Raw genomic sequence first — 24,361 nt, forward strand, 5'->3', positions numbered from 1 at the left:
TGCCGTTGGATCGCTACCACGAGTTTCCTTTGCAGTCTACACTTCTCTCGATCTTCTTTCCGAGCGCAGTTGAAAGCGCTGAAGTCAGTGGCACGGTTTCTGGATTGGTTCAACTTGTATGGTTGTTTGACGTGGCGGTATAGTGGTACGGTGCGGAGGACTAATGGATGAGCTGGTGGGATAGAACAGTGGCATTGTATATTATGTGCATCGGACAAAGACAGTCGGGTACAGGACCGGGGATCGGGCACGAAGCGCGGGTAAAATAGCCTTGAGCTATCAAAAAGCGCGATGAATGCCCACTCATGAACTCCCGTATGTCCACTGATAATTCGCCCTTCCTTTGGGGGGCCATTCTTCTTGCTGGGCTTTGCAGTCGGCACTAGAACAGATTTTCTGGCTGGCTGTCGAAGCCCGCAAGCGATGTTCAGCAAATTGGCGTCGCTCTGCAAAATATACACTGGGCATGTTGTTGTCAACATGAGGTATGGCGTAAATCAGGAAGAGCTCTCACACCTCATTAACTGTCTTGACAGAAACATGATCTCAGAAGCCGTCAGAAAAGCTCGACATTGTTGAACAACAACACCGATACCGACAACAAAGTCTGCCGATCCCACGCCAATCCGCCACGTCCCCATCCCGTCACACGCGACCAACCCCATCCAGAGCTCGACCAGCACAAACAACGCGGCGTCGACACTTGGGCTCTGTCACGACAGAGTGGTTTCCCTGGCGCTATTTGAGGTCTCTTTTTGAGCTTCTTCGCCCAATCGCCATCTTCCACACGTTGGACCTCTCTCACCTCTCAACCCACAGCTTATAGGTAATTCCCTCCTGGCTGACGCCCATTGCAACAGCTCTAAGCTGATGACAGACGAGACAGAATCGGCGACCATCATGCCTTGCCCTAACCATAACCATGTTTGGCCCACTTCGGGCGAACTGATGGTGTGGCACTGCGAGCTCCAGTGCGGCTTTTGCCCCGCGAAAAACTTCAAGCAGAGCTCTCACTTGAGGGCTCATGCGAAGATACACCAGAGAGAGTACCGGCAGCTGAAGGTCCTGCCGGGCAAACTGGGCAATGCCGGCAAGTAGTAAGTAACAAGCACTAAGCCCCATCCCCACCCCTCCCCCCAAGCCCAGCACAATCCAAGCTGATTCCCTTTAGTGAAACGGAACGGCATAAGCCCCGCAGAAAGAAGACAGAGCAGCATGCTGAAGGGACCGCTCAATCCTCGTCTGGCAGCCGGATCTCTAAGGAAGGCTACCCTAAGCAAATTCCTCTGCCTAGAGCGCCCGCCCATCTGGCAGAGCAGCCTGTTGGAGCCAACACCTTCTTAAACATCGCCGCATCGAACAAAGAGCCCGAGCAGTGCTCACAGGCATGCTTTTCCCAAACTGCCGTCAGTCAGGGACTGGCCTTCGTCAACAGTACGGTTGGATCGAATGCTGCCATGGGCTCCGATGCGACTGGCGCAGCCGCTGTTGACAATGTGTCTCCCGCTGAGAGTCAGTTTTCTGGTCACCACTCAGCGCCTTTGTGTCGAGACACCTCTTTCGCGGGACCATCCATGGCCTCCGTCGCTGGTTCGTCCTCGGGCTTCAGTCATGCTCCGGTTCAGCAGTCCAATGTCTACTACGAGCCCTTCACCGGCGTGGATCCTTTTTGCTTGGAAAATGTTGACCTCTCTGGATGCGGCCCCAATGAGCACTCTGTCACTCTGCCCATCCGCCAAGGCAGCACGAGCCCCACGGTCCTGGAGCCCCAGCACGAAGAGTTCAGTCCCAGCTTTTTCAACGTTCATGGGGAGAACACGGCCACCCAAGAGTATCCCATGTTGCCGCAGGCCCTCCTCACAGACATCCCCGACTTCTTCACTCCGATCGACGGCTCTCAGCCGATAATGCAGTCGACTCTACCTCAAGCCGAGATCCTCCCTACGGAGAACGCAGCTAGCTCCGACTTCGACCCCTCCTTCGGCGAATCCATCTTTGAGCCATTTTTCATGGAGCGGCCCGACCCGACGCAGCCCCAGGGGCTTTACGAGGAGTCTCCTGCTACCAATGAGGCTCTCGTAACCCTTGACTGCAAGATGGATGAGACATTGGACCTCGTCGCTAGAGCTCAAGGCAACGGTGCAAATGTAGACGTCCTCAAGGCGCGCGCTTTTCAGCGAGTCAAGAACATCGGCAAGTCCTCCGAAGTCGGGATGGACTTGAGCAACATGCAGTAACCGGCAGACTTCCCGCAATGGCCACTGGTAATCGAGTCTCCGCGAGTTCTGCTGGCCTTGGATCCCAACATCAAAACACGAAATTTTCAACGAGCCTCCACTTCATTGCGAATTCCCTTTCTCGTCCATTCTCCAGTGATGATACCCATTTCCTTCGATAAACGACTTCCCTTCGGCGCATGGGATGCCGGACAATACCCTATTTCGTCGGCTCTCTGTTACAACTTTCCTCTCCAGTCTGATCGGTCTTTTTCTTTTTCAAATGCAGTCGAAAGTACACTGGCCAGCGGCGCAAAAAGCAGTGCTTCAGCATGTAAGAAGCGCTGCTGGTGGCCCAAGCAACCGTCTCCGGTCTCCCCGTCTCCGACCTTTCGCATCTTGCACTTGTTGGTGGACGGCGCGTTAGTCAACTTGGGCTTCGACACCTCTCATGGCTCTGAATGCTTCATACGAGTATAGATTTCTAGCATGGTGGTATAGGAAGATGGGGTACGGCGGATAGATGGATGGGTTGGAGGGTTGAGGGTTGAGACAAAGGAATTGTACATCATACAAAACAGAATCGGGCACGGTACAAAGTCATCAACTCATTTTACCCGCCGTGACCAACTCCACAAGCAGCTCAATCAGAAGAGCGAGATCTGAAGCAACTCGACCTCTAAGAGGGTAAGCGAGCGAACACCGAGTACACCCATGCTTCCCCCAGCCATCGCCAACGGCGACTCCACTGCTCCACCGCCGCCGCACACATGCCGCAAAGCGAGCGAGCCAGCCACCAAGGCACCCTCCCACCCTTCCTCCGTGCTCTCCTCGTCTCGCGAAATGGCCGACAGCCGACAGACGACACACGCAGCACGTGGGCGCCGGTGGCAAAGGCTGGTCTGTCTGGTCTGGTCTGTTCGGTCAGTGAGGCACACCTGCCTATTGCGCGCGCAGAAGAGCACGAGGACCAGGGGGTCCAGGCCGATAGTTAATGGCAGTCGACCTGATCACGGCTCCTGGGCCGTAAAGCACGCACGCAGGGGCAGAGTAGACAAGGGGGTGCGGGAGAGTGGGGACGTTGTTGGGAGGAGTTAGGAGTTAGGGGTAGGAGATAGCCAGTCGGTCGGGTGCCCTGCTGCTCGCGTATTGACTCTTGAGCGGTGATTCTTCGTTGCGACGGCTTCGCGTGGATCGTGGTCCGTGGGCGTGGGTGGAGTGCTGCTGGGATGATGGCGTTGGGATGGATGGATGGGTTGCAGGGTTGAGGCGTCGGCAGATGTGGGATGTTTGGTCTCGTGTTTGTTTGATTTGCTTCGGTGATGACGATGACGACGGCGGCGACGCTGATGCTGGAGAGCTTGGACGAGATGAGACGCGCTTGACAAGAGTGTACAGTGCAGTGCGCGTGCAGTGCTTATTCGAGTGGACAGGGGTGTAAAGTGTTACTACTCAGCTTGCTGATTTGTCTGTTGTTGCTCGGCATTGTTGCTGTACTTGTACAGAGAGTATACAGTGGCTTTTCTTCCGATGTATTGGCAGTCTAGGAAAAGCAGGTTGGATGTTCTTTTTTTGGAGAATGCGCAAGCAAGCAAGCACGGCAAGAAGAGCGAAATGCCATGAGGCCAGGTGGAAGACGACAACAACAAGTCCTCAGGCAGACGTGTCTCGATGCCTAAGGTGTCATTCGTCGAGAAGACCACGTTGTAGGTACATAGCCTCATAGGTGGTTGCAACAAGGTGTGCAAACGAGTCAGGCCGTTGAAGCGTTTCATCAGCGAAGAGGCATCCAAAATTGGAAACGGGCCAGAAGAAGTGATGATGATGATGATGATGATGATGATCATGATCATGATGATGATGGGCGACAAGGGACAGGCCCAGGCCCCGGAGCGGACAGGAACAGGAATGGCGCGGGAAGGGATGGTCGCGCTAACTCGAGTGCAGGGCTTAATATCGGGACAGGCAAACGTTGGAGGATACGACGAACAGTTGCAGACGGTTGATAAGGCCAGCGATGCACGCGCGCGACAGGCCTGGCGGACGGATCAATTGGTCTTCATGGTGTTGGTTGCGCAACAGTGGAGCGTTCAAGGGGGCGCGCGCCTAGTGGTCTGGCTGCATCGACTGGCCTGGCCCCGGGCTGACGGTTGGCTTTGGTCGGATTTGCAGTCGCCAAGGTCGCACAACCCGTGTCCGTTTGGCGCTGTCATGGTCTCTATTTTCCGACCATGTAGGCGTGAGAAGGGGCGTCCAAACGTCATGTCATGGATGGCGTTTATTCTTTTGTCAGCGGTGGCTTTTGGGCGTCAGGCCAGAGCAGCAAACGCGGCGGCTTCTCCAAAACAAACGATCCTGATTGGACGGCGGGTTGCGCATACAATGGAGGATCACACAGCTGCTGAAGTGAACAAGTATCCAAATGCCACAGGATGCCAACTTAAGCTTCCCCAGCTTTCCGGACAAGCTCCCGGCGGCCACAGTTAGGCAAAGGATTGGGTCACGCTTGCCATTAGAAGTTGACGTGAGACGCCTCGTAGACGTTGAGCTGGTGGATATCTAACTTTTGATTCTTTGCGCTAGCTCGTGCTTGACTCTTGGTGAAGCGGCCGGATTTGGTCAGAGTCGCAGGTGCAGCACGCGCACAACGAGTGGATGCGTCGCTTCGCGTACAGAGTCGAAACAACGAGGTGCAGACGAAGCAATTCCCGGAAAAGCGATGTATGCAGCAGTGGTACATGGATAAGCACGGCAGCATCCTCTGAACGCAGAGCCTGTTGTGCAGCGTGCGTTGCTCGTCTAAAGTTGCTTGGACACAGACCATGAGGAAAAAGAGACTCTCATCGGCAACAAATCGCACGCGCTCTTGAAACCAAAACTGTCACCATCACCTCCAACGCTTGGCCAGCCAGCTATCCTCGATGCCTCAGATGTCGGGTAAATGAGTGTCCTCTCGTGACGCCAGACCTGCTTGGTCAAAAGACACCCATTTCACGCGCTCCGATCCGCCGATTGTCATCAGGCCTCCCAGAAGGCTGTCAGAATCTTCGACGGCGCAGCAGCCCCCGACACGAGTTGCGGCGACCGACCATCAGAGACAAAGTTTGGTCATTCTGCCGCCGTGAACCACCTCACGACACACGCATGTGCGTCACGCCGGGGGACATGAACAAATCATCCATCCCGTCGCCCACCAGCATGGCCACATCACGTGAAGCGACAATTTTCTGGAATCTTTTTGGGCCCCGCTCTGCCTGCAGTTAACCGCATTGGGCAGTTTTGGCGTGCCTGTGCGCTGGGGCCTTCCTGAAACGGCCTGGAGAGAGTGTGTGGAGACGAGAGGACATCTGTGCTTTTTGATTGCAACGACGGGAGGTGGCTGAGCCAGGAGACGACGAAGAAATTTTCCTCTTCATCTTCGGGAGCTTCTTTCTCTTCTTCGTGATGACGAGCATGGCGTACGGCGCCCGAAGGCCTCTCCTGTCAGGCTCACTATCCATGCGCACAACTGACTGCCGGATTCCTGGCTTGGCTGGGCACCCACGCTCTCCCATCTCACAAACAGCAAGCAAGGGAGCACCAGGAAGCTCCCGTCTGCCGGTGGTTCATGTTGGCAGCGAGCTATGACGTCATTTGTACCCCGCCGGCTGACACCACCTTAGGTAGGTTACCCCCCTCCTATGTTCTCACCTCAACAACCACCCCTTTTGGCAATCCGTCGTTTTCCCCGCAGCATTGAACCAAGACGGGCGAGCTGTTCATGTGGGTGGCCGACACCAACTGGGATCCGTTCCACCGCCTCAGCCGAACCTATACGGACCTTTAGCTGGCGGACCGAGCGGCCAAGGGGTTCAACGTTATCCAGGCCGTAATAGTCTCCAAGTACAGCGCCACGACCGCTCCCAACTCTCAAGGCGACCTCGTCTTCGACAATGGCGACCCGACGACGCCCAACGCGGGCAACTTCTCCTTTGTCGACTGGGTCACGACTTGCGCCGCCGAGTATGGCATCCTCATCTGCTTCGTGCCGACCTGGGGCCGCTACGTCAGCCGCGGGTGGTACGGTACCGAGGGCCTCGTCCTCTTCAACGAGTCCAATGCTGAAGTCTTTGGCTACTTTCTCGGCAAGCGGTATCCCGATATCCCCAAGATGATGGGCGGCGACACCAATGGGTTCGGGGCAGACAACGTGCCGCATGGAGGCAGAATCGGTCTGCGGACCCAAAGTCTTTCTTGGGCCCCATCACTGACACGAGACCTGTGTGGGCGGCCATGATGAGGGGCTTCAAGAAAGGCGAGGAGGAGCATGGCTATGATGCTTTTGTCACCTTTCAACCCACGAGCCCCTGGATTGCTGACCCATTCATGCCCCGGCCCTATGGTCATCGAGATGCGGTCGCAATTCGCGGGACCAGTCATGGACGTCAAGAGCCACTACGAGCCCGCCAACATCGCCTTCAACGACTCGAAGCCCTTATGGAACGCGTCGCACGTGCGGCACGGCTTCTACAGCGCCGTGTTCAGCGGTGCCTGCGGCTGCCCGTGCAGCGGAGCTTCGAGCGCCTCAGCGGCATAGCGTCGCCGGCGCACTGCAATGAGCCGCAGCTCAGCTTGTCGCCCAATGCCAGCTGGCATGAGGGTCTGCACGTGCCGAGCGCCAAGCAGACGGGCTTCGTGTGGAAGCTGTTCTCTTCGCTCCCACGCAGCCTCTCCGACGCATTGGAGCCGGCGAAGCACCTTGTCTCGTCGCCGCCCGCCGGCCAATCGGTCGATATTCTTGGCTTCGTGCAGGACCGCTATGTGTCTCGGCTATTTGCACGAAGCGCCTTTTCTGACTTGGAGCCGTTGCGAGCAGCTGGGGCGAGCCGGCTGGCGTACTGGTCGACGCGTGGTGGTTTGATCCGCGCACAGCGGAGCGGAAGGCGGCGGTTGAGGAGGCTGCGTTTGCGGCGCAGGGGAAGAAGACGTTTACGCCACCGACCAGCGGCGGTGTTGATGACGATTGGGTTTTGGAAATCAAGGCGACGAGCGCGTGCTGGTAGAGAGTACGTCTTCTTTTAGATACGGTAAAGTGGTGGGGGTGATGATGGTAGTGGTGGTGGTGGTGGTGGACGCGTGTTTGTAAATAGAACGACATGCAGGGAGCATAGCTCCAGTCCACGTGCAGCTAAGGTTACAAAGCTTTTCCTTGCTCGGCTGGCCTAACATAGCACAGCAGCACACCTATACCTAGATCCCGAGCCGGCTCTGCTTGACTCACGGGCTGTGACGTAGTCGCGCAGAAGAGCGGAAGAAGGAGGAAGCCATCGGATTCCACCTTAGGTACCCCGCCTTACCTACCCACATACGCTGACAGACACACACGCGATCTACCCCTCCCAGTCCTCCTCCATCCCTCGATCCCTCCCTCCCGACCGCACCCCTCCCCACCTCCCATACTTACAGCGGCGCATCCATGCAACCAAACATAGAACAGACGGCTTCGGCTGCTCCACCTCACAGCCAAGGGGGTCGTCCGTCTGCCTCCAACGCCATCAGTCAGGGCAGAGGAAGGTTCTCCGTCCGTGTGGGGGTCACCTACCGTCGTCAGCCAGAGACACTGACTGACTGACTGATTGACTGATGTGAACCTACATACATACCCATCTAAGCTGACGTCGTCGTCGTCGTCGTCGTCGTCGCCCGCCCGCCTCGACGCGTGTGCCTTACTTACGGACCTGAGCCTGGGATTCCATCTCACCTTACTGTAGAGTGAGTGGACTTGGCTTGGCTTTGCTTTGCTTTTGCTGTCTATCAGTCAGTCAGTCAGTCAGACAGACAGTCTCTGTTTACCAAGACATCTGTCTGTCTGTCTGTCTTGTCTGCGCCGAGTCATCGAGGCGATTTTGCTTCGGGACTGCATAAGACTTGGTAATATGCTTTGCGCGTTGTCTCCGATGGATACATGTAGATGGATAGATGACGTGACGTTTGGTCTCGGCGAGCAAGCGCAGCGTGTGAAAGAGGGGAGAGAGATGAGAGGAGAGGGGCATTCCTGCTCTGCCGTGGTGGTGGGGAAGGGGAAGGGAGGGATGCTGCGAAACACGGATGGGAAATGCATCCATCCCTGCAGCTATGGCGGGCCAGCTTGCTTGCTTCCACTGTCTTCGTCTCAATTGATGAGTGCGTGCGGTAGAGGAGGAGCTGAGGTGTTGTTGAATCTGTTAGTTGTAACACCTGGGAATGATGAAGATTACGTAGGGGCGTAGTGAGGTCCCCGCCGGTGCACTACACGCCCACGCGCGAGCCGTCACCTCACTCGCCCGCCCGCTTCCATCTGATCTGACGGCAGACGGATCAACCACCTAGGTATGTATGTATGCAGGGCACGCACACACGCGACGCGTCCTTTGTCACTTTCCTTCGCACCATTCTCCATAGCAGCAGCAGCAGCAGCAGCAGCAGCAGTAGCACTTTTTCAAATGAAGCACCATGCACTGATCACATCTCATCATCGTGCCAACGTCCATCTAATATGATGTCCATGTCCCGCCGCTCGTTACATCCATAGAAGCTCTAGACAGAGCGAGCGAGCTAGATACATGAACAAACCGGCCATCTAGGTAACCGATCGACCGACCGACCAACAGACCGAACCGCTCGCATCAAAACCGCGGATCAATCAACCAATCAATCATCGCCATCGCTGTTCCCTCCTAGCCCTCAACTGCCTCTTGCTGTAATGCGTAGGCACATGTGGTTAGCTTGGCCAGGTAGCTCCCGTCCCGCGTGCGTTTGTGCGCTTATGCGTGCGTGCGTGCGTCATCGCTCGTGTCGACCTGCCCCGCCATGTATGCAGGTAGGAGTCTAACTACCACCCCTCCTTTTCTTGCCTGCTCTGTCCCGTTCCTCATCGCAGTGGGTTGTTATCTGTCAACTCACCTAGTGTCACTAGAAGCAGCAGCAGCAGCAGACAGACAGACAGACAGACAGACAGACAAGTGCGAGATAGCCCGCCACGTTAGCCGCTCTTCACAGCCAGTTCTCCTCCCGTCCTGCACACGCTGAAGAAGACAGACAGACATACAGACAGACAGATAGCTACCCATGCTGCGTGGATGTGCATGTGTGTATGGTCGTATAATCTCTACCTATGCTGCATGCGTGCATGCGTCAGGTCAGCGCGCGCGTCGTTGTGTTCGGCCGAGGTGCCGGATGACGGTCTGACTGACGCACGCAGGTCGAAAAATAGGGCGTGAACTACCCAGCTAGTTGGCTCGGCGCGGCAGATGCTGATCGCTAGCTACGGTGCTTGATGAAGCTTATCGCTGTTGTTGTTCTCACTGCGATTGGCGCTGGCAATTCACGCTTCACTCGACGCACGCATGCGAGGATGAAGTGGCTTGTTTGTTTGATGTTGGAAAAATTCATTCTGTGCGAAGATTGTGATGAGCGAGCAAGCGAGTGAGCAGGCCGGTCTATATAGCGGCACTGCTCTGCGCTGCACTACGCTGCGCCCAAATTGTTTCAATCAATGCTCTTTCTTCCTTCCTTCATGAAAATGTTCGATCCCTAGCAGTCGTTGAATCTTTCTTTCTTTCTTTCTTTCGCCGCCGTGCCCGCTGTTTCTTGTAAAAGGTGCTGCCAAAGTAACGACGCAAAAAGGCTGGCTCCCGTGCCGTCATCCCGCTCTATGGGAGCGATCGACGCAGATGTGAGCCGTGGTATCTTGTGAAACGAATCTCTCGGGGCAAGAAAGGTACAGGAACTGTGAAACGAGAGAAAAGGAAAACTCCGGTGTAGATGCATGATGGTGTGATGTGGGTCGTGACTTTGTGCTGCTGTTATCATCGATCCTATTCCCATGTCCCAATTCCCTGGCCGACGAGAAAATTACAGATCCGAAACTGTGAGAGGGAAAAAGAATCCGTAAACGCCGGTCCCGCCCCGGTTAGGCTATGCTTCGCTAAATGGTAATGATGATGGCGATGGTCAAATGTCGGTTATTCGTGTGTTTAGTTGCAAGTGGTGCGTCTCAGGTGGCTTCATCGCATCTCCGTTGAGCTGTCCTCGCTGCCGGCGGGACTGGCGAGGCTCTCATCGACGCCAATATCGTTGGGTCGTGTTTGGAACGCCTTGTCTTTGAGGCTGTGCGGGTGGTCGTCGAAAAGATCTTCAGAGACGTACTCGGCAGGTGGCTTCTGGCCATTGATGGGCCCCAGCGTCCAGACCCACTCGCGTCTCCTCTTGCGGCGGCCGGCCACGGGCGTCACGGGGCACTCGTCGCCGTCAGATTCCGAGTCCGAGGGCGACTCGCGCTTGCAGTTGCGGCCGGGAAGACTGAGGTTCATGGCGAGGGAGGGGGTCTTTTGGGGTTTCGTTGCTTCTTGCGCCTTTGGTGCATTCGGTGCTGGTTCGGAAACAGTGCGCGAGGGCAGCGTCAAGGTCTGGGAAGCTTTGGGCTCCAACTCTTTAGACTCGACAGTCTTTGAGGGGTGGCAGTCGAGCGAGAGGGAGGAGATGGTTGAGGAAGAGGACTCAAGGTCCGAGTGGGCGAGGGTGTATTTCGACGTCTTGATCTCCTCGGTCAATGGTGCGCGGAAGCTGACGCGCTTTGCTGGTGGAAACATGGGCTTCATGGTGCGATGCCTCACGATGGGAGGCAGCGGGCTGTTGGCGAGGATGGACTTGACGTTGTGAGGCAGAGAGTAGGGTATCCGGCCACTGTCCAAGCCGAGAGAGGAGACGGAGGAGGTCGAGATGGTCGAGTTGTAGGTCGAGGCAGATGTCGGCGTGTCTGCGGCCCAGGGCTTGGATGGTGGAGTTTCCGAGGCAGAGGCAGGACGGGGCTCATAACCGTTGCTAAAGGTGTTGCGGATGGTGGGTGAGACTGCCGAAAGGGTGTCGAGGCGCAGAGAAGAGCCTTTGCCGAAGGTGCGGAATTGGGCCTGGGCGGTGTTGAGGGACAGCTTTGGTCTTTGCTTGGACTGGGTGGAAGATGCCGGGGGGGTCGGAGTCGGTAATAAAGCCACGGAGGTGGTCATGTTGAGTATCATGGGACTTTGGCAGTGTGATTGGGGGGGGGGGGGGGGGGGGGGGGGTGTCTGGTGGAGGAGGGCGGAGGGCGGAGGGCGGAGGGAGGCCGTGGATTGATTATAACAGAGAGGGATCGTCAGGTGATGGCGGGGATGTGGTGGGTGTTTGGATGGATGGATCGATGCAAGATGATTTTAGCTGCGACCCGGACGTGACGCGGCGCCTGGCCCCGGCCCAGGCCCGTTGCAGCTACGCCGAAGTAAAAATAAACCCAAGGTCGCCAGCCATCGGCCGCCTATCGGTGGCAACCGCCCAACGCTCGTGCCACTCAACACCAACATGTCTCTCGCGGCCTCTTGACCGCCAGCCAGCACGCCAGCCAGCACCCATGCCCACGCCCATGCCCATGCCCACGCCCACGCCCATGCCCATGCCCATGCCCATGCCCATCCCCATCGACGCCCCTGCCGCCCTGCTCATCCACCTGGTGCGTACTCCTCCTTCCAACCAACCAACCGCCCCCGATCACATCTCACTCATTCGGCACTCCTTTCCCAGGACTACGATGCCTTCTACTGCTCCGTCTTCGAGGCCGACGACCCTCAGCTCAAGTTCCTCCCCATGGCCGTCCAGCGCAAGTCTCTCCGTCGACCCCCAAACAAGGCCTCGACTGACGCCCGAAATAGAAAAGCAGATCATCGTCACGTGCGTCATGAGGCGTCAGCCTGGCTCTGGCCGCTCGTGTCTTTGGCTGACTACTGCGAAAAGGTGCAACTACGAGGCTCGGAGACGAGTGAGATGATGGCGACAGCGTCAGGGCTCCCCCGGCTGACGCTTGCAGGGCCTGCATAAGCTGCAACTCGTCAAAGAAGCAAAGCGCGTCTGTCCCGACTTGGTGAGCTGCCTGCTTCGCGTCTTGCTTTGCCTCATCGTTGCTGATGATCGTGTTTCAGGTCATTGTCCTGGGTGAGGACTTGACCCGCTTTCGCGATGCCTCCAAAGCCCTGTACCGATTCGTGCGAGCCTACTCGTGGAACGCCAGGGTCGAGCGTAAGTCTCTTCTTACCCCTCCGATGCTTGACACGTCTTGACCGCGACGTCTATCGCTCGCCATAGGTCTGGGATTCGACGAGGTGAGTCAAGTCCTGCCCAGAACCTTGGCCGCCGCGTCGCTTATTTTTCTATGAATAACCCCTGCAACCATGTTCTTGACTGACGGCCATCTGCCACCTTCTAGCTATGGATCGACGTGACGGACCAGATTGACTACAACATTGCCCTGCTCAACCTCCACAGCCCATCCCAATCCTTCTTTCACCTGTCGCGGGACGATCCCACCCACGGTTTTGCCTTTGATGCGACAAGATTTGCCGGCACCACCTTCCCCAGCCTTACCAGCCTGCCAACGGGAACGGAGTCGCCGAGCCCAACTGACATCACACAACCTCAAGACTCTCTGAGCCTCCGCCTCCTACTTGCGTCCCACCTTGCGCGCTTCTTGCGCAATGAGCTCGAACAGTACAAGAATTTCACCGCCACCGCGGGCATTTCGACAAGCAAGCTCCTTTCCAAGCTCGTCGGCAATCTCAACAAGCCCAATGGCCAGACAACCCTCTTGCCACCATATTTCGGTGAGCATAGCAACGTCACTACCTTCATCGATGCCCACGACATCGGAAACATTCCCGGCATTGGGTTCAAGATGGCTCAGAAGCTTCGTGAGTTTGTCCTGCATCGGCCTGCAGCCTTCGATGACGGCTTGGTCTACGGTGGCACAAGGGAAACGGTCAAGGTAGGCGACGTTAGAAAGCACCCGGATCTCAGTGTGGAGACTTTGGAAAAACTTCTGGGCGGTCCAGGGAGCCCGCATGGCATTGGCGCCAAAGTTTGGGGGCTGCTCCATGGAGCTGACTATACCGAGGTCCGCGCAGCCAGAGACACTCCCAGGCAAATCAGCATCGAGGACAGCTACCTCCGACTCGACACCTTTGACGAGGTTGTCAAGGAGCTTAGAATGTTGGCGATAAGCTTACTGAAGCGGATGCACGCCGACCTGCTGGAAGAGGAGGATGAGGACGACCAAGACGGCGCGGCGACAGCTGGTCCAGTCTCTCGCGAACAAGCTCAAGCTGAGAAACCAGCTCGTCTAGAAAAGCGTCGTTGGAAAGCCCATCCTGCGACGCTGCGTCTCTCCACACGTCCACGCCCACCGCTCAATGCGGACGGCACTCGGACGCGCACCTTTACCCGAATATCACGTTCGGCGCCAGTTCCAAACTTCATCTTCAGCCTTTCTGCGCCAATCGAAAGCCTTGCAGAGCGCCTCGTGAATGACGCGCTCTTGCCTCTCTTTAGGCGGCTGCATCCGGAGAAGACGGGCTGGAATCTAAGCCTCGTCAACCTGGCTGTGACGAATATGGCCGAAGCTGGCAGCAACGCAAAGTCGTCCTTGGGCAGAGATATTACCAGCATGTTCCGAAAGCAAACAGCACCCAGCATCCACTTAGAGCCCGCGGGAAATCTGCTGCCTGTCGACGAAATCCCAAAAAAGAATGTCGATTCAGGTGCAGATGCTGCAGCCGCAGACCAAGACAACAGAGAAAAGCTTGGATGTGCCGCTGACGCTGCCTCCAGCCCTATTGAAGAGCCAGCCGCACCTTCGCCTCCAAGGCCACTGAAGCCGCATGGTCCTTTCTTGTCTGATTTCATCTCACCGGACACTCGCACCGGATCTGAAGACTTGCTCGTGCCCACCATGTCCAAGGATAGTCGCAGTGATGTCAACAGCGGCGAAATTGATGACTACAAAGACGGATCCGGTGGCGATGGGGACGCGGATGACCTGGGGCTGTGCGAGGTTTGTGGCGCGACAATGCCAGCGTGGGCTCTGGCCGGGCATGCGAGGTTTCACGCGCCGTGATGGCCGAAAGCAGAAACAGAAAGAAAAAAAAAAAAATTGTAAGACCTTTTTGTTTATTCTCCCCATATCCTGCCGTAGTCATATTTCTATCTCAAAAATGTTTGCGTCCTACAATGCTGCTGTCCGAATGCCCCGTCGCTGTTCCAATTGCTTTTGCCACATGGTTCGCCTCTTCTTCCTGTGGCACCAACATCTCCACACTTTGTCTTTGCCTTTGGGATAGAAGCGCAACACTGGCCCCATAGAGTTGCCCGATTCTGACCGCACGTTGCCTCCGTTTGCCCCGTCCAAGAACCATAGCCTGTGTTGTTGCGTCGGCTCTCCAGCTTCAGCACTGCCCCATCCCATCTCCACACGCAAATCCTTTGCCGCGTCGCCACCGTATTCACTTGCGCTCGCATGAATAACCACGGTAAGCGCACGCGCCCGACGCAGGCAGGCAGCAGCTATCCGCAGCAGAACATTGACTGACGGGTATCTGGCAGGCGACAAACAACAGCACCAGCAGCTGAGGCGCACAGCCATCGTCGGGTAGCTGCCCATGTCAGTTGTCTTCCGGTTGTCGGATCACTCCGCACGGATACGCTGGCAATCTCTGCCACCCAACATCCAAGCCCTCGCGCGCGCTCGTTCCTTGAAGATTTTCCTGGGCGGCTTCTCCGTTCTGGGATCGGGAGTCGACGGGGGTCGGGCAGGTCAGCGGTGCGGCGCCACACCCGCCGCGCCACACTTAGCCACACACAAGCAACGCAATCCCCGTCAGGGTTTGGGATTTTTCTTGCGCACGCGCCGCGCCTCGTTCAAAGCGTGACCATGTCACATTTTGCTTCCTTTCTTGGATGACCCGTTGAAGGATTTTGGAAGCTGCACAGTAGACAGGGGTTCGGCCAGGCATCGCAGGGGCCGATCGCTGGAGCGTGAGGACAGAAGAGGTGAAGAGAGCGTGTTGCTGTTCTCAGCAGACGCCAGATGGCAAGGAGTCAGGTTGGATGGTTGCATCGCCAACAGGACCGACCGCTGTGGGCAAGATGCGCGCGCGGCGCCATCCGCCGCTTGACCGCCTCGAGCTGAGTAGCAGTGAGGCCTTTTTTCAGCCTCTGCTACTCGTGTATACGACGGTGGAGGAATCAGAGGGGCCACACGGGGCACGAGGTGGATGATGGCATTCGTGATGGATGAATCGACCGTCCATCTTCTTTCTGCCTCAGGCCTGACTGTCGACGTCCCTGGCTCCTCTCTGCTCTCCACCTCTGCGGCGCTTCTTCAAAGAAAGGATTCTCCGCCGCTCCTTGCACGCACGCGCGCACGTATCGCAGCCACCACCGCCGCTGGATAGACAGACGCACCCCTTTTGCGGGCACCGTCCCGCCCGTCGGTCTCTCTGTCAGCCAACAAGCCTCCCTCTCAGCCCCCAGGTCCAAGGCCAATCTGCAATCCCTCACTCCTGCGACTCGCGTGCATCCGCCCATTACTACCCCCGCCAACCAACACATGTTAATACATAGGCACGCACATACATACGTATGTAGGAACAGCCGAAAGCCAGCGGTACTGCCCGCAGCGGAGGCCCGTCCGCGCGCCCGCGCACGCACGCGCTCTTCCCCACAACAACGGCCGGACGCGCTCGCACATTCGTCACTGGCTCGCTTGTGCTTCCGTGGAGAGGTCCTCGGCCGTGTCCGATGCGCAACGAAGCGCACTCCTTCGACTGCCAATTTCACAAGGCAGAGTGGGCTGGGATGCCGGCCGATGGGATGCTCATCCTTCAGCCCCCTTGGGCTTCGCATCGGCGCTGCTGACGGCCCACGGACCGTTTCTCCTACCGTGAGCTGTGTGCTCTCTGTGGGTATGTGGTTTGGTACTTGTCGTTGTCGATGATGATGGTTGTAGCTATTAACAGTGAGGTCTTTGCGAGCACCAGCAACACCAGCAGCTACACACCGATTACAGACAGTGGCTCGGCTTGCTGCTATGTACACGACTCACGCATCAACGACATGGCGCTCTCCAGACCAAAAAATAGTCAAACCTGTCCATACCAACAACATCCACTACTGGAAGCAAACCCAAGAATCGGGAGAGAATCGTCCAGCTAGGTAGCCACCCTACCAGTAATGGCACCACAGCATCCCGCCGCTCAAAAAAGTCGGACAACCGCTGAGGAACCGAGGGCAGCATGAGCACACACAGGATCGCAGCCCTGTATGAACGTCCGTCTGTTCATCCCTCCGCGAACGTGTCAGTGTGGGGCGACGTCGTCCGCTGGTCTGACGTATGTCCGTCTGACTCTGCGCTGCCATCCATGTCCCTCTCGAGCGGTCTCCACAATCCAAAAGCGCTGCCCTGGAAACCACCGACGAGTCGCCATAGGAGAAATCCGTACTCACCACCACCACCACCACCACCACGAACGAATCGTGAACAACCGAGCGAGCGCTGATCTGCCCGCATCCGTGCCCGTCCGCCTGCGCCATCTGTGTTCAGCTAGTCGTCAAATGATTCAACGATTCGATTCGACATCATTTGCCCATCACGCCTCCCGGCCGGCCTGTCCGACCGACGAGATGGACCGGCGCGGACCGGCTGGCTGCTTTTGCTAGACGAAGAACTGTGTGTGGCATTGCAGTAGAGGATTGATTGGCGCGAGAAGCCGAGAGCGCACGTGGGGCGGTGCGGGCAGCTACATACCCTCCGCGTCATGCTACGTAGGAATACGATCAGTCCTGAGACCTAAGTCCTGGAGCCGCGGCACCACGGGCGTGCAGGCGTGCGGTAGCCAGCCAGCCAGCCAGCCGAGGGAACGAAACGGTATACCTAGAATGACGGAGCGAAGGGCGTGATGTGGTTTTGTCTGTCTTTCTGTTTGTCTGTGTCATGTCGCGTGGGGTGGGGCTAACCAACAACCTAAACAAAGCACAGCGTTGCTTTATTGGGAAAAGGAGAAAAGAAGGAAGAGGAGAAGGATCTGTTGGATGGATGGAGTGACGACAGTCTGAAGGATGAGAGAGGGGCGTGGGGGCCGCGCCACTACCATGAGGGGAGGGAGGTATGGAGGTGTTTGTTCGGTGCAAGCAGCGATGATCAGGAGGAATAGGAGGAAGATGATTGCATGGATCGGATTGGGGCAGAGAGGGAGGGATTGGATGGGTCATGATTGACGGATGACGGATGGTGGGGTTGTTGGTGATGATGGCTGCGCTGCTTCTACTTCTGCTTCTGGTGCTGAAATCGGAATTGAGTACGCCCTGGCCAGATCGCTCGGTCGAAGTGACGATGGGTTGGTTGGCTTGGCCGGGGATAGTTGTTGTTGTTGTTGTTGTTGTTGTTATTTTCAGTAACATCGAGTCCTCACAAGACACGCAGTCTTCGCTCTGCTGCACTCACTCACTGATACAGATGGATGCTGAAATGGCTTTCCCACCTCCCCGCTGTCCGTCAATGTCGTCGTGTGAGCCTTCTCCCACACGCTCATTTTCCTTTCTTGACTCGCAACAATCAGCTAGCCGCTAGAGCATGAACAGACCAAATCAATTCCAGTCAACCATTTCATTCAATCGTCAGCATACTCCACCCACACACACTGACCTCCCTCCCTCCGCCTTGGACCTTCCCAGACCCCAACAAATCCCGACGCACTTCTCCAGTCTGCCAAACGGCGACACCTCTCTTCGCTACCTTCGTTGCGCAGCTGCTCAAGCGCCGCAACAAGTAGTACGCTGCCACAAAAGATGCGAGACTGCGCTGACACAAAGACGGAATGAAAGGAGTAGACGCCGCATTTATCGTCGTTGTCATGGTCAAATTTGCCATTCTGTCTACCGCGGCTATGCGCGCTTGCAGTCTGTGATGATGACTTTTCGCATTGCTGCTTGATGCTTGATGCCTGGTGTGAGATGAAACAGAGACCTGGGCTAGCCCCTCTGCTCTGCGCAATGCGTACTGTCGAATCTTTGGGGGGGGGCCTCTTGTCGTGGAGAATGCACAAACGCTTGTTTGAATCGTTTTGGTTGAACGCAGCTCGATTTGTGCCGCAGTGATCATGGTCTCTGGCTCCGATGACTAATTTTGATGGCCTTGAAATCATTGTTTGGTTACGCTGCTTTGCTCCAGTGACGAGAAGAAAGACAGCAAGCCCGTGAGATGGAATCGCAGACGACCACGAGAGCAGCAGTGTCATTTGCGTAACGATTCTGCTGCATGTCGCGTCACTTGAAACTCTGTTCAAGCTAGGGGTCTGTGTTTGGGAGCAGCCAAGTGACAGACAGTAGCTGAATTTGAAAGGGTTATTTGAATAAGCGTGGGTGGTGGACTGGAAGCTACTCTGAGGTAGAAGCACCATGCAATCACAATCCAATTCAGTCTATCCTTTGACGCCATTAACGTGGCGTGAATTTCCTTGTGACGGTGATGTCGTCTGACCATGTACCCAAGCCGGGGCCGTCTGGTGGCGAGTAGTGGCCGTCTGGTGTGAGCAGGGGCCGTCTGATCAAAGTATTTCTTCTGGCCTTTCGGCTTCCTTTCCTACATCCTTCTCTGCACAGCGGCGGCTGGCGTCTGCAGCAGTAGATCCAAGATCGCGAGCTACTGCTTTTCGTTGAAGAGGTCTAAACTACATATTTTCGGGGGTTATGGTGGCGGTGACGAGTGTGTTCTGCGTTCGCGCTGTAGATGGTGTGATATGGTGTGGTCACTTGGGGTGCTTTCTTCGTTGTTTTGTGATATCCCTTGTCATGATTGTGTTGCAATGATGGATATCATTGCAAAAGTTCGTCTTTTAGAATGCTAGATCTTGCAATCAGCGAGGTATAATTTGTGAAATTTAGTCTGCGCCGCTTCAAATACGGACAAGGAAGAAGGAAAGGAGAGAGTGTAGCGTGATTAGGTTGCTTTTGCAAAAGTTGAATGCTTCTTTGACATTTACATGTGCGACACTGCCACAGCGATGGGGATGATGTCGCTTCTTGAAGACCGTTGAAATATCGACATAAACACGGTCTCCCAAAGCATGTGCAGCCAAGAGCAAGAAATGGGCACATATTTGAAGTATCCAAGCGCGTCTCTCTCGCGCCAGAAACCTCACTAATCACGCGCACTGCCACGTATATGGAACCTCATAACGCCCGCTTGTGTTATAAATCCCACATGCCAGTCTGAATTCTCTTGATGCACGTGAAAGCGATTGATTGGAAAGTATCAATCGCGCCGTCTGCATCCCTGAACCAAACATTAATCAGCCGTGCGCTTTGGAGATGAAACCATGTCTGCTCAACAACGCACTGTTGCTGCGCTCCGGCTGAGATACCATGTCTACTGCTTTTGCATTTGTTTCGCCTCGTGGTTGGACTTGGTTTGCTGTTGTTTCTTGTGATTGCACGCGAGCCAGCCAGTGACACGGGTTCATCACTGCACGGTGATGAAAATAAGTTTTTCAGGCTGGGAAGAAGATGGACATCGTTCTGTGGCAAGTGGAGCAAAAAGCAAGATAAGCAAGTGCAAGTCTCCTTAAATTCAAGCAAAGTTTTCAAATCCAGCGGTGGAAGCATCTACTCTATCATTCAAAAAGTGTACAAGAACGATAACCCCTGACCACCCACACAACCCGCATCACTTCAAGCAATCGGGTACGTGATCCAGTCCCAGCTCTCGCCCTCCTGCATAAATTGCTCCTCAACACCGCCAGTGCCACCACTGACATACAGGACCTTAGTAAACGGCCGCGTCGCCCACCAACTCCACTTAATGTCCCTGGGCACAAAAACGACGTCCCCCTGAATCGCGCGCGCCTGGCCCGCGAAGCCGTCAATCTCAATCACGATCTCACCCTCCTCGATCTGCAGCGCCGTGTGGACGGGGAAGCTGCTCTTGCTCAGCGGTGCCGACGCGTTGGCGCTGCGCGGCGACAGCGTGATGGTGCCCATGGTGAAGTTGCCAGCACTCTGCGTCTCGGTGACGAGCGGCGCGACGATGGCGTACTGGCCGGAGCCCGCGGCGCCGCGCCAGAGGTACTTGGGGCCGTAGCCCTTCGCGACGAACGCAGGCTCATGCGTATTCTTGGCCAGCGCATTCGCAGACGAATGCCACGCGCCGGCCGCGTCGCCCACGCTGCCGTTCACCAGGTCGCGGCGCGGGACAAAGTCTAGCTGCGAGTAGACGTCGAAGGACTGCAGTGCGGAGATGAGGGAAGCCGAGGAACCGGCGCCCGAGGACGACGACGACGAGTTGGATGCCGCGGGCACGTATTCGGAGCCCGTCGATGACGTGAAGGCGCCGTCGCCGATGGCGATGAAGAGCTCCTCGAAGCCTCCCGGCGAGATGACGCCCGTCAGTTGCGTGTCCGGGTCCGTGATTTGGAACGTGTGGATCGTGCCTTGCGGGACGGCGCCGTAGTCGCCCTGCGTGAGGACGCGTGCCTGCTGCGTGGCGTTGGTCGTCGAGTTGGATTGCGCCCACAGTTGGAGTCGGCCCTTGGTGCAGTAGAAGTTTTCGTAGTGCTCCTTGTGCACGTGCGGCAGGACGCCGAGGGAGGTCGACGAGGGCGCGTTGGTTTGCATCAGCGTGAAGGCGCCGGCCGATGCGTTGCCCGTTACGCTGAAGCGGTAGATTTGCTGTCCGACGGAGACGGCGCGGCCTGCCATTTTGGGGAGGATATATGGTTTAGGCTCTTGCGGTGCAGTCAAGACAAAGAGGTCATTGGCGTTGGACGAGCCACTGAATGCCGTCGATTTAGGAGCGGCAGAAGCGAGAGGAAGGACAGAGGCAAGGGCCCCGGCGAGGAGGTTGGCCTTCATTGTAGAGGCTGAAAATGCGGACCGTTGAGGAGAGTCGAAAACGAAGAAAATCCCAGCCCCTTGCTCTTGTCGTCAGTCTATTTGCAACTCTCGATGATTTCCCTGGATCAAAACACCTTCGCCACCTTTTGTGGCTGTACGTGAGCCATTATATACGACCACGACGACTCGTCTTCAACGACCCACACTGAACATCGCATCAACGGCCGCTTGCCTTTGTCAACTGCTGGCCGAGACCTTCCATCTCCAACGTACCAAGAGTGTACCTCAAGCCGACGACGAAGACACGGCCCCGTGTCGATCATGCACGGTGCAACTCGGATTTTCCGAGTGCGAAGATGGAAAACGACGTCGTCGTGACCATTTTTGAATGCCCTTGCCGAGTTCCAACTCTTGAAAGGTGTGCGTGATGTGTGCGACTCTGCGGATCCTGCCGCTCGGCGAGATTAACGCAGCACTACGTCCGGCAGCGAAAGTGTGTGACCAGAAGCAGACGTGGGAAAAGCCGGGACTACACTACGAAGTGCCTGCTCGGCATAATGGAGCCCGAATAAGGCCCTGGCGCGCCTCCTACCGCACTGCGTTAGCAGCTGGGTACTCTATGTACCCGATTGTTTTGCCGCCGGTTGATGCCGCTGGTAGACATGAAATAGAGAGGTGGTATCGTGGACTCTGCACATGCTTTTGTGCTGCGAGCAGGCAACGAAGCGCCATGCGCTCGGTTTCTGTCCGTCTTCGGCTTCCTTGCAAAGCTTCAACGGCTGTTGAGCAGCCATGCTCGGGCTGTTCCAGAATCCAGGATTAAGTTCTGGCAGATAATCAAACCGTGCAGATTATTTCTGGGGAATCATTGCGGCAGTTTCGATTCGGGAAGCCTGTGACGACGTGCCGCAGGATGCGTGCTTCTGCTGTGGAGTCGCGATCGTTTGGTTTCCCGTTGAGGATCTGTCGCCGACCGGACAAAGCGTTTTCGGCGTGTTCGAGGGACGCCCGAGCTCCGAGATCCGAGTCACGTGTAGTTTTGTCCTGTTTTGTGAATTGCTCCTTTTCGTTCATGTTCTGGTTATCAATGTAGAAGTGGGTGAAATACGAGGCTGGCGATGAAGCTGGAGACGATTGTGGAAGGCGGGAAAGGAGGCGGGAAACGGAACATGAAGGAAAGTCGAGGGGCAACGGGCTGATCTGCTGTTGAACAACAGAAAACCTGATCATACATGTATCAACATTCGTCTATTCCGAACCATCTTCCAGAAGCAACCATGCAAAGCTTAGATGCTGTCTACTATTTGTTTAGGCCTCTGGCTTCTTTCCATACACCACCGACCTACTTTGCTGTCAGCGAGACGAACAAGATTCGAAACATTGTTGTTCAGTAAACAAAGCTCTCCACTTACATCTCATAGTATGCATGCGTCTTCTTGTCCTTGAGCGCCTGCTTGAATCTTGCGACAAGAACTTGCACCTCTTCGGGTTTCCACTAAATGTGAAGTCAGCAAGACGTCTAAAAAGAACAAACAACATCACTTACCCCAAGAACATGCGTCAGCAGGAACATAGCCCAACCCCCTGCACGCACCAAACATTAGCAAACTCGGCATTCAGCAGCAGACTCGAAATCGACGCCAGCACACTTACCGCATCCATGATAGCAGTACAGCATGTTCCACGTTCCCAGCTCCTTAAGCTAAGGATCCGAGCTCCAATGGTCGACGGGCACCTTGAAACGCACCTCCCTGACCTCCTGAAAGCCTGCGTCCGTGATCCAGCGCTTCATTTTGTCGATGACGCGCATGGTCTTGCCGAACTTCTCTGCCGTGCCGATGAAGATGTCGGACCACTAGAGCAGCACCGAATTGGGCGGGAGACTGTCGTCGTCAGATTTGAATTGGATCGACGTCTCCAGCTGGTGGATCCAGCCGCCGGGCTGAATGTGCCTGCACGACATGTCGGTTAGTTCCGCTCGCGTGCGAGAGGTTGAAAGCGGGATGCTTTCAGAGGCTTTATGCGTGTTGGCTTTGACATACTCGTATGCTTCGCGGCAAAATGCTGGCCAGTCGGATACTGAGCCATATAGGCATCGGATGTGGATCAGGTCGAAATGATTGCGTCTACTTCGAATTTGACGTTGGGCGGAACGAACGCTGGCTGGATTGGCGACAAGTCTGTGCCAATCACTTCCGCAGAAGGGTGTTCATCGGCAAAATCACTGCATGAAGGTCAGAAATAAAGAGACTTGAGCTAGTGAGAAAAGGGATGAACACATGGACCAGATTCCTGTTCCGCAGCCTGCAAAAAAGTCATATGAGTGTCTGGCTCACACCTAGAAAATTTTGGTGAACCAGCGTACCCACATCCAAGACCCTCTGAGAACTGTCAGCCAGCGCTTAAGATAGCCGCAGAAATGAACAGGGTAAAGATTCACTTGAGGCTCTGCCGACAAGGGCGCCAAGTGCAGCCGGTCATCGAGGAGAATCCTCATCATATGGTGACTTCAAAATCAGTATATTGACTAAGAAGCACGCAGATCAAATCATAGCTCACCCAATGTCCAACTGGTCATTCTGAGCGTCGTCATTCGGGCCCCTGGACATGTCAGCACACCAATCAGACCCCACAACTTCTCCAGTCCCACAACAAAACAGGACTCAGTCCAGGACAGACGCTGCTATTTCAATTTCCAAACTCACCAATAAGCGTCCTCCCGATACTTATGATACCTCCTCCCATTCTCGAACCGATGCTTCCAAATGGTCGAGGCAACCGACGTCGTATCACTGACGGCATCATCCTCGCCATACGCTGCATCGCCATCGTCCTCCTGCCAAATCGGTCCACCGCGTCAGCCTCGTGCCACGGCGCACGCGCTTAAGCCGGGGTCGTTTTTGCTCACCACCGGATTATGGATCTCGGCGGCCGTTGCTGCGCCGGGATACATTTGATTGTTGCCGGCAGCAGGATGGGAGGGCAGTCCGGCCGCGCTGGAGTCGTTGCACATGATGAAGGTATGGGAGTCGGACGCGTCTCACGTGACACAAAGGACGCCGCTCGGCTGGCCGAGAGACCTGAGATGCTCCAGATAAGTCGGGAGGCGAGCCCGGTACTTTGAGATGCTGTAGCTCAAGCGTTGCTGGTCGTTGGAGATGACGGCGTCGTTAGACGTACAGTACAGACGAGGCGGGCAGGTGCTGCATCCAAAGAAGAAAAAAGCGGAGAGGCGGCGCTGCGGCACAGCAGCTGAGCTCAAGACGGGGTGGTGCCGTGGCAGATCAGATCAACTGCGAGCTGAGAGAGATGGATGACTATGATGGGAGGGAACGGTCATTTGCTAGTGAGCATCGGTTTTTGCTGGTACATAAGCCTCGATGGAGCTGACGTTTGAAAAAGGCGTTCATGATGATAGGCTAGTGATATTCAATGCCAAT

The 24,361-nt window shown here is 55.9% G+C and overlaps 10 protein-coding genes across 10 annotated transcripts; 5 read left to right on the forward strand and 5 right to left on the reverse strand.

The window, feature by feature from the left end:
• Positions 1 to 900: 900 nt before the first annotated feature.
• Positions 901 to 2,237, forward strand: IWZ02DRAFT_435685 (uncharacterized protein; the record flags this gene model as incomplete). Its single annotated transcript, XM_066766465.1, has 2 exons — positions 901 to 1,097; positions 1,142 to 2,237. The coding sequence occupies 2 exons, from the start codon at positions 901 to 903 to the stop codon at positions 2,235 to 2,237; spliced, it is 1,293 nt and encodes a 430-aa protein (XP_066620072.1).
• A 1,437-nt stretch (positions 2,238 to 3,674) lies between these two features.
• Positions 3,675 to 4,926, forward strand: IWZ02DRAFT_60423 (uncharacterized protein). Its single transcript, XM_066770950.1, has 2 exons — positions 3,675 to 4,740; positions 4,800 to 4,926. The coding sequence occupies exon 1, from the start codon at positions 4,035 to 4,037 to the stop codon at positions 4,701 to 4,703; it is 669 nt and encodes a 222-aa protein (XP_066620073.1). The 5' UTR covers positions 3,675 to 4,034; the 3' UTR covers positions 4,704 to 4,740; positions 4,800 to 4,926.
• A 1,203-nt stretch (positions 4,927 to 6,129) lies between these two features.
• On the forward strand, positions 6,130 to 7,533 carry IWZ02DRAFT_60459 (uncharacterized protein). Its single transcript, XM_066770951.1, has one exon. It carries the CDS (start codon positions 6,489 to 6,491, stop codon positions 7,275 to 7,277), a length of 789 nt encoding a protein of 262 aa, XP_066620074.1. The 5' UTR covers positions 6,130 to 6,488; the 3' UTR covers positions 7,278 to 7,533.
• A 2,707-nt stretch (positions 7,534 to 10,240) lies between these two features.
• Positions 10,241 to 11,239, reverse strand: IWZ02DRAFT_471312 (uncharacterized protein; the record flags this gene model as incomplete). The annotated part of the gene is made up of 2 exons (XM_066768861.1): positions 10,241 to 10,343; positions 10,383 to 11,239. The coding sequence occupies 2 exons, from the start codon at positions 11,237 to 11,239 to the stop codon at positions 10,241 to 10,243; spliced, it is 960 nt and encodes a 319-aa protein (XP_066620075.1).
• Positions 11,240 to 11,541: 302 nt separating this feature from the next.
• IWZ02DRAFT_407174 (DNA polymerase-like protein iota) lies at positions 11,542 to 14,265 on the forward strand. The gene is made up of 7 exons (XM_066765684.1): positions 11,542 to 11,865; positions 11,918 to 11,936; positions 12,000 to 12,024; positions 12,073 to 12,126; positions 12,185 to 12,281; positions 12,348 to 12,364; positions 12,469 to 14,265. Exons 1-7 carry the CDS (start codon positions 11,853 to 11,855, stop codon positions 14,149 to 14,151), a joined length of 1,908 nt encoding a protein of 635 aa, XP_066620076.1. The 5' UTR covers positions 11,542 to 11,852; the 3' UTR covers positions 14,152 to 14,265.
• On the reverse strand, positions 14,260 to 14,694 carry IWZ02DRAFT_435689 (uncharacterized protein; the record flags this gene model as incomplete). The annotated part of the gene is made up of 1 exon (XM_066766466.1): positions 14,260 to 14,694. The coding sequence occupies one exon, from the start codon at positions 14,692 to 14,694 to the stop codon at positions 14,260 to 14,262; it is 435 nt and encodes a 144-aa protein (XP_066620077.1).
• A 702-nt stretch (positions 14,695 to 15,396) lies between these two features.
• IWZ02DRAFT_60556 (uncharacterized protein) lies at positions 15,397 to 16,730 on the forward strand. Its single transcript, XM_066770952.1, has 3 exons — positions 15,397 to 16,009; positions 16,073 to 16,247; positions 16,327 to 16,730. Exons 1-3 carry the CDS (start codon positions 15,643 to 15,645, stop codon positions 16,589 to 16,591), a joined length of 807 nt encoding a protein of 268 aa, XP_066620078.1. The 5' UTR covers positions 15,397 to 15,642; the 3' UTR covers positions 16,592 to 16,730.
• On the reverse strand, positions 16,731 to 17,711 carry IWZ02DRAFT_60557 (uncharacterized protein). Its single transcript, XM_066770953.1, has one exon. The coding sequence runs from the start codon at positions 17,490 to 17,492 to the stop codon at positions 16,869 to 16,871; it is 624 nt and encodes a 207-aa protein (XP_066620079.1). The 5' UTR covers positions 17,493 to 17,711; the 3' UTR covers positions 16,731 to 16,868.
• A 1,980-nt stretch (positions 17,712 to 19,691) lies between these two features.
• On the reverse strand, positions 19,692 to 21,100 carry IWZ02DRAFT_501631 (RmlC-like cupin domain-containing protein). The gene has a single exon (XM_066770281.1). It carries the CDS (start codon positions 20,937 to 20,939, stop codon positions 19,761 to 19,763), a length of 1,179 nt encoding a protein of 392 aa, XP_066620080.1. The 5' UTR covers positions 20,940 to 21,100; the 3' UTR covers positions 19,692 to 19,760.
• A 1,129-nt stretch (positions 21,101 to 22,229) lies between these two features.
• On the reverse strand, positions 22,230 to 23,934 carry IWZ02DRAFT_493117 (uncharacterized protein; the record flags this gene model as incomplete). The annotated part of the gene is made up of 9 exons (XM_066769905.1): positions 22,230 to 22,263; positions 22,334 to 22,416; positions 22,468 to 22,505; positions 22,575 to 22,623; positions 22,678 to 22,776; positions 23,052 to 23,145; positions 23,481 to 23,522; positions 23,627 to 23,757; positions 23,830 to 23,934. 9 exons carry the CDS (start codon positions 23,932 to 23,934, stop codon positions 22,230 to 22,232), a joined length of 675 nt encoding a protein of 224 aa, XP_066620081.1.
• Positions 23,935 to 24,361: the final 427 nt, after the last annotated feature.

This window comes from Phyllosticta citriasiana (genome assembly GCF_038021145.1).
Source record: "Phyllosticta citriasiana strain CBS 120426 chromosome Unknown IWZ02scaffold_12, whole genome shotgun sequence".
Classification (NCBI taxonomy): domain Eukaryota; kingdom Fungi; phylum Ascomycota; class Dothideomycetes; order Botryosphaeriales; family Phyllostictaceae; genus Phyllosticta; species Phyllosticta citriasiana.

Coding starts and splice junctions, on each gene's coding strand:
- IWZ02DRAFT_60423 (XM_066770950.1), top strand. CDS start 4,035: ATGATGATGATGATGATGATGATGATCATGATCATGATGATGATGGGC.
- IWZ02DRAFT_60459 (XM_066770951.1), top strand. CDS start 6,489: ATGATGAGGGGCTTCAAGAAAGGCGAGGAGGAGCATGGCTATGATGCT.
- IWZ02DRAFT_407174 (XM_066765684.1), top strand. Junction 12,025..12,072: donor ACTACGAGGCTCGGAGACGA/GTGAGATGATGG, acceptor TGACGCTTGCAG/GGCCTGCATAAGCTGCAACT. Junction 12,127..12,184: donor AGCGCGTCTGTCCCGACTTG/GTGAGCTGCCTG, acceptor ATCGTGTTTCAG/GTCATTGTCCTGGGTGAGGA.
- IWZ02DRAFT_60556 (XM_066770952.1), top strand. CDS start 15,643: ATGTTAATACATAGGCACGCACATACATACGTATGTAGGAACAGCCGA. Junction 16,010..16,072: donor CTCTGTGGGTATGTGGTTTG/GTACTTGTCGTT, acceptor TGCGAGCACCAG/CAACACCAGCAGCTACACAC. Junction 16,248..16,326: donor GGAGAGAATCGTCCAGCTAG/GTAGCCACCCTA, acceptor AACCGAGGGCAG/CATGAGCACACACAGGATCG.
- IWZ02DRAFT_60557 (XM_066770953.1), bottom strand. CDS start 17,492: ATGTTACTGAAAATAACAACAACAACAACAACAACAACAACTATCCCC.
- IWZ02DRAFT_501631 (XM_066770281.1), bottom strand. CDS start 20,939: ATGAAGGCCAACCTCCTCGCCGGGGCCCTTGCCTCTGTCCTTCCTCTC.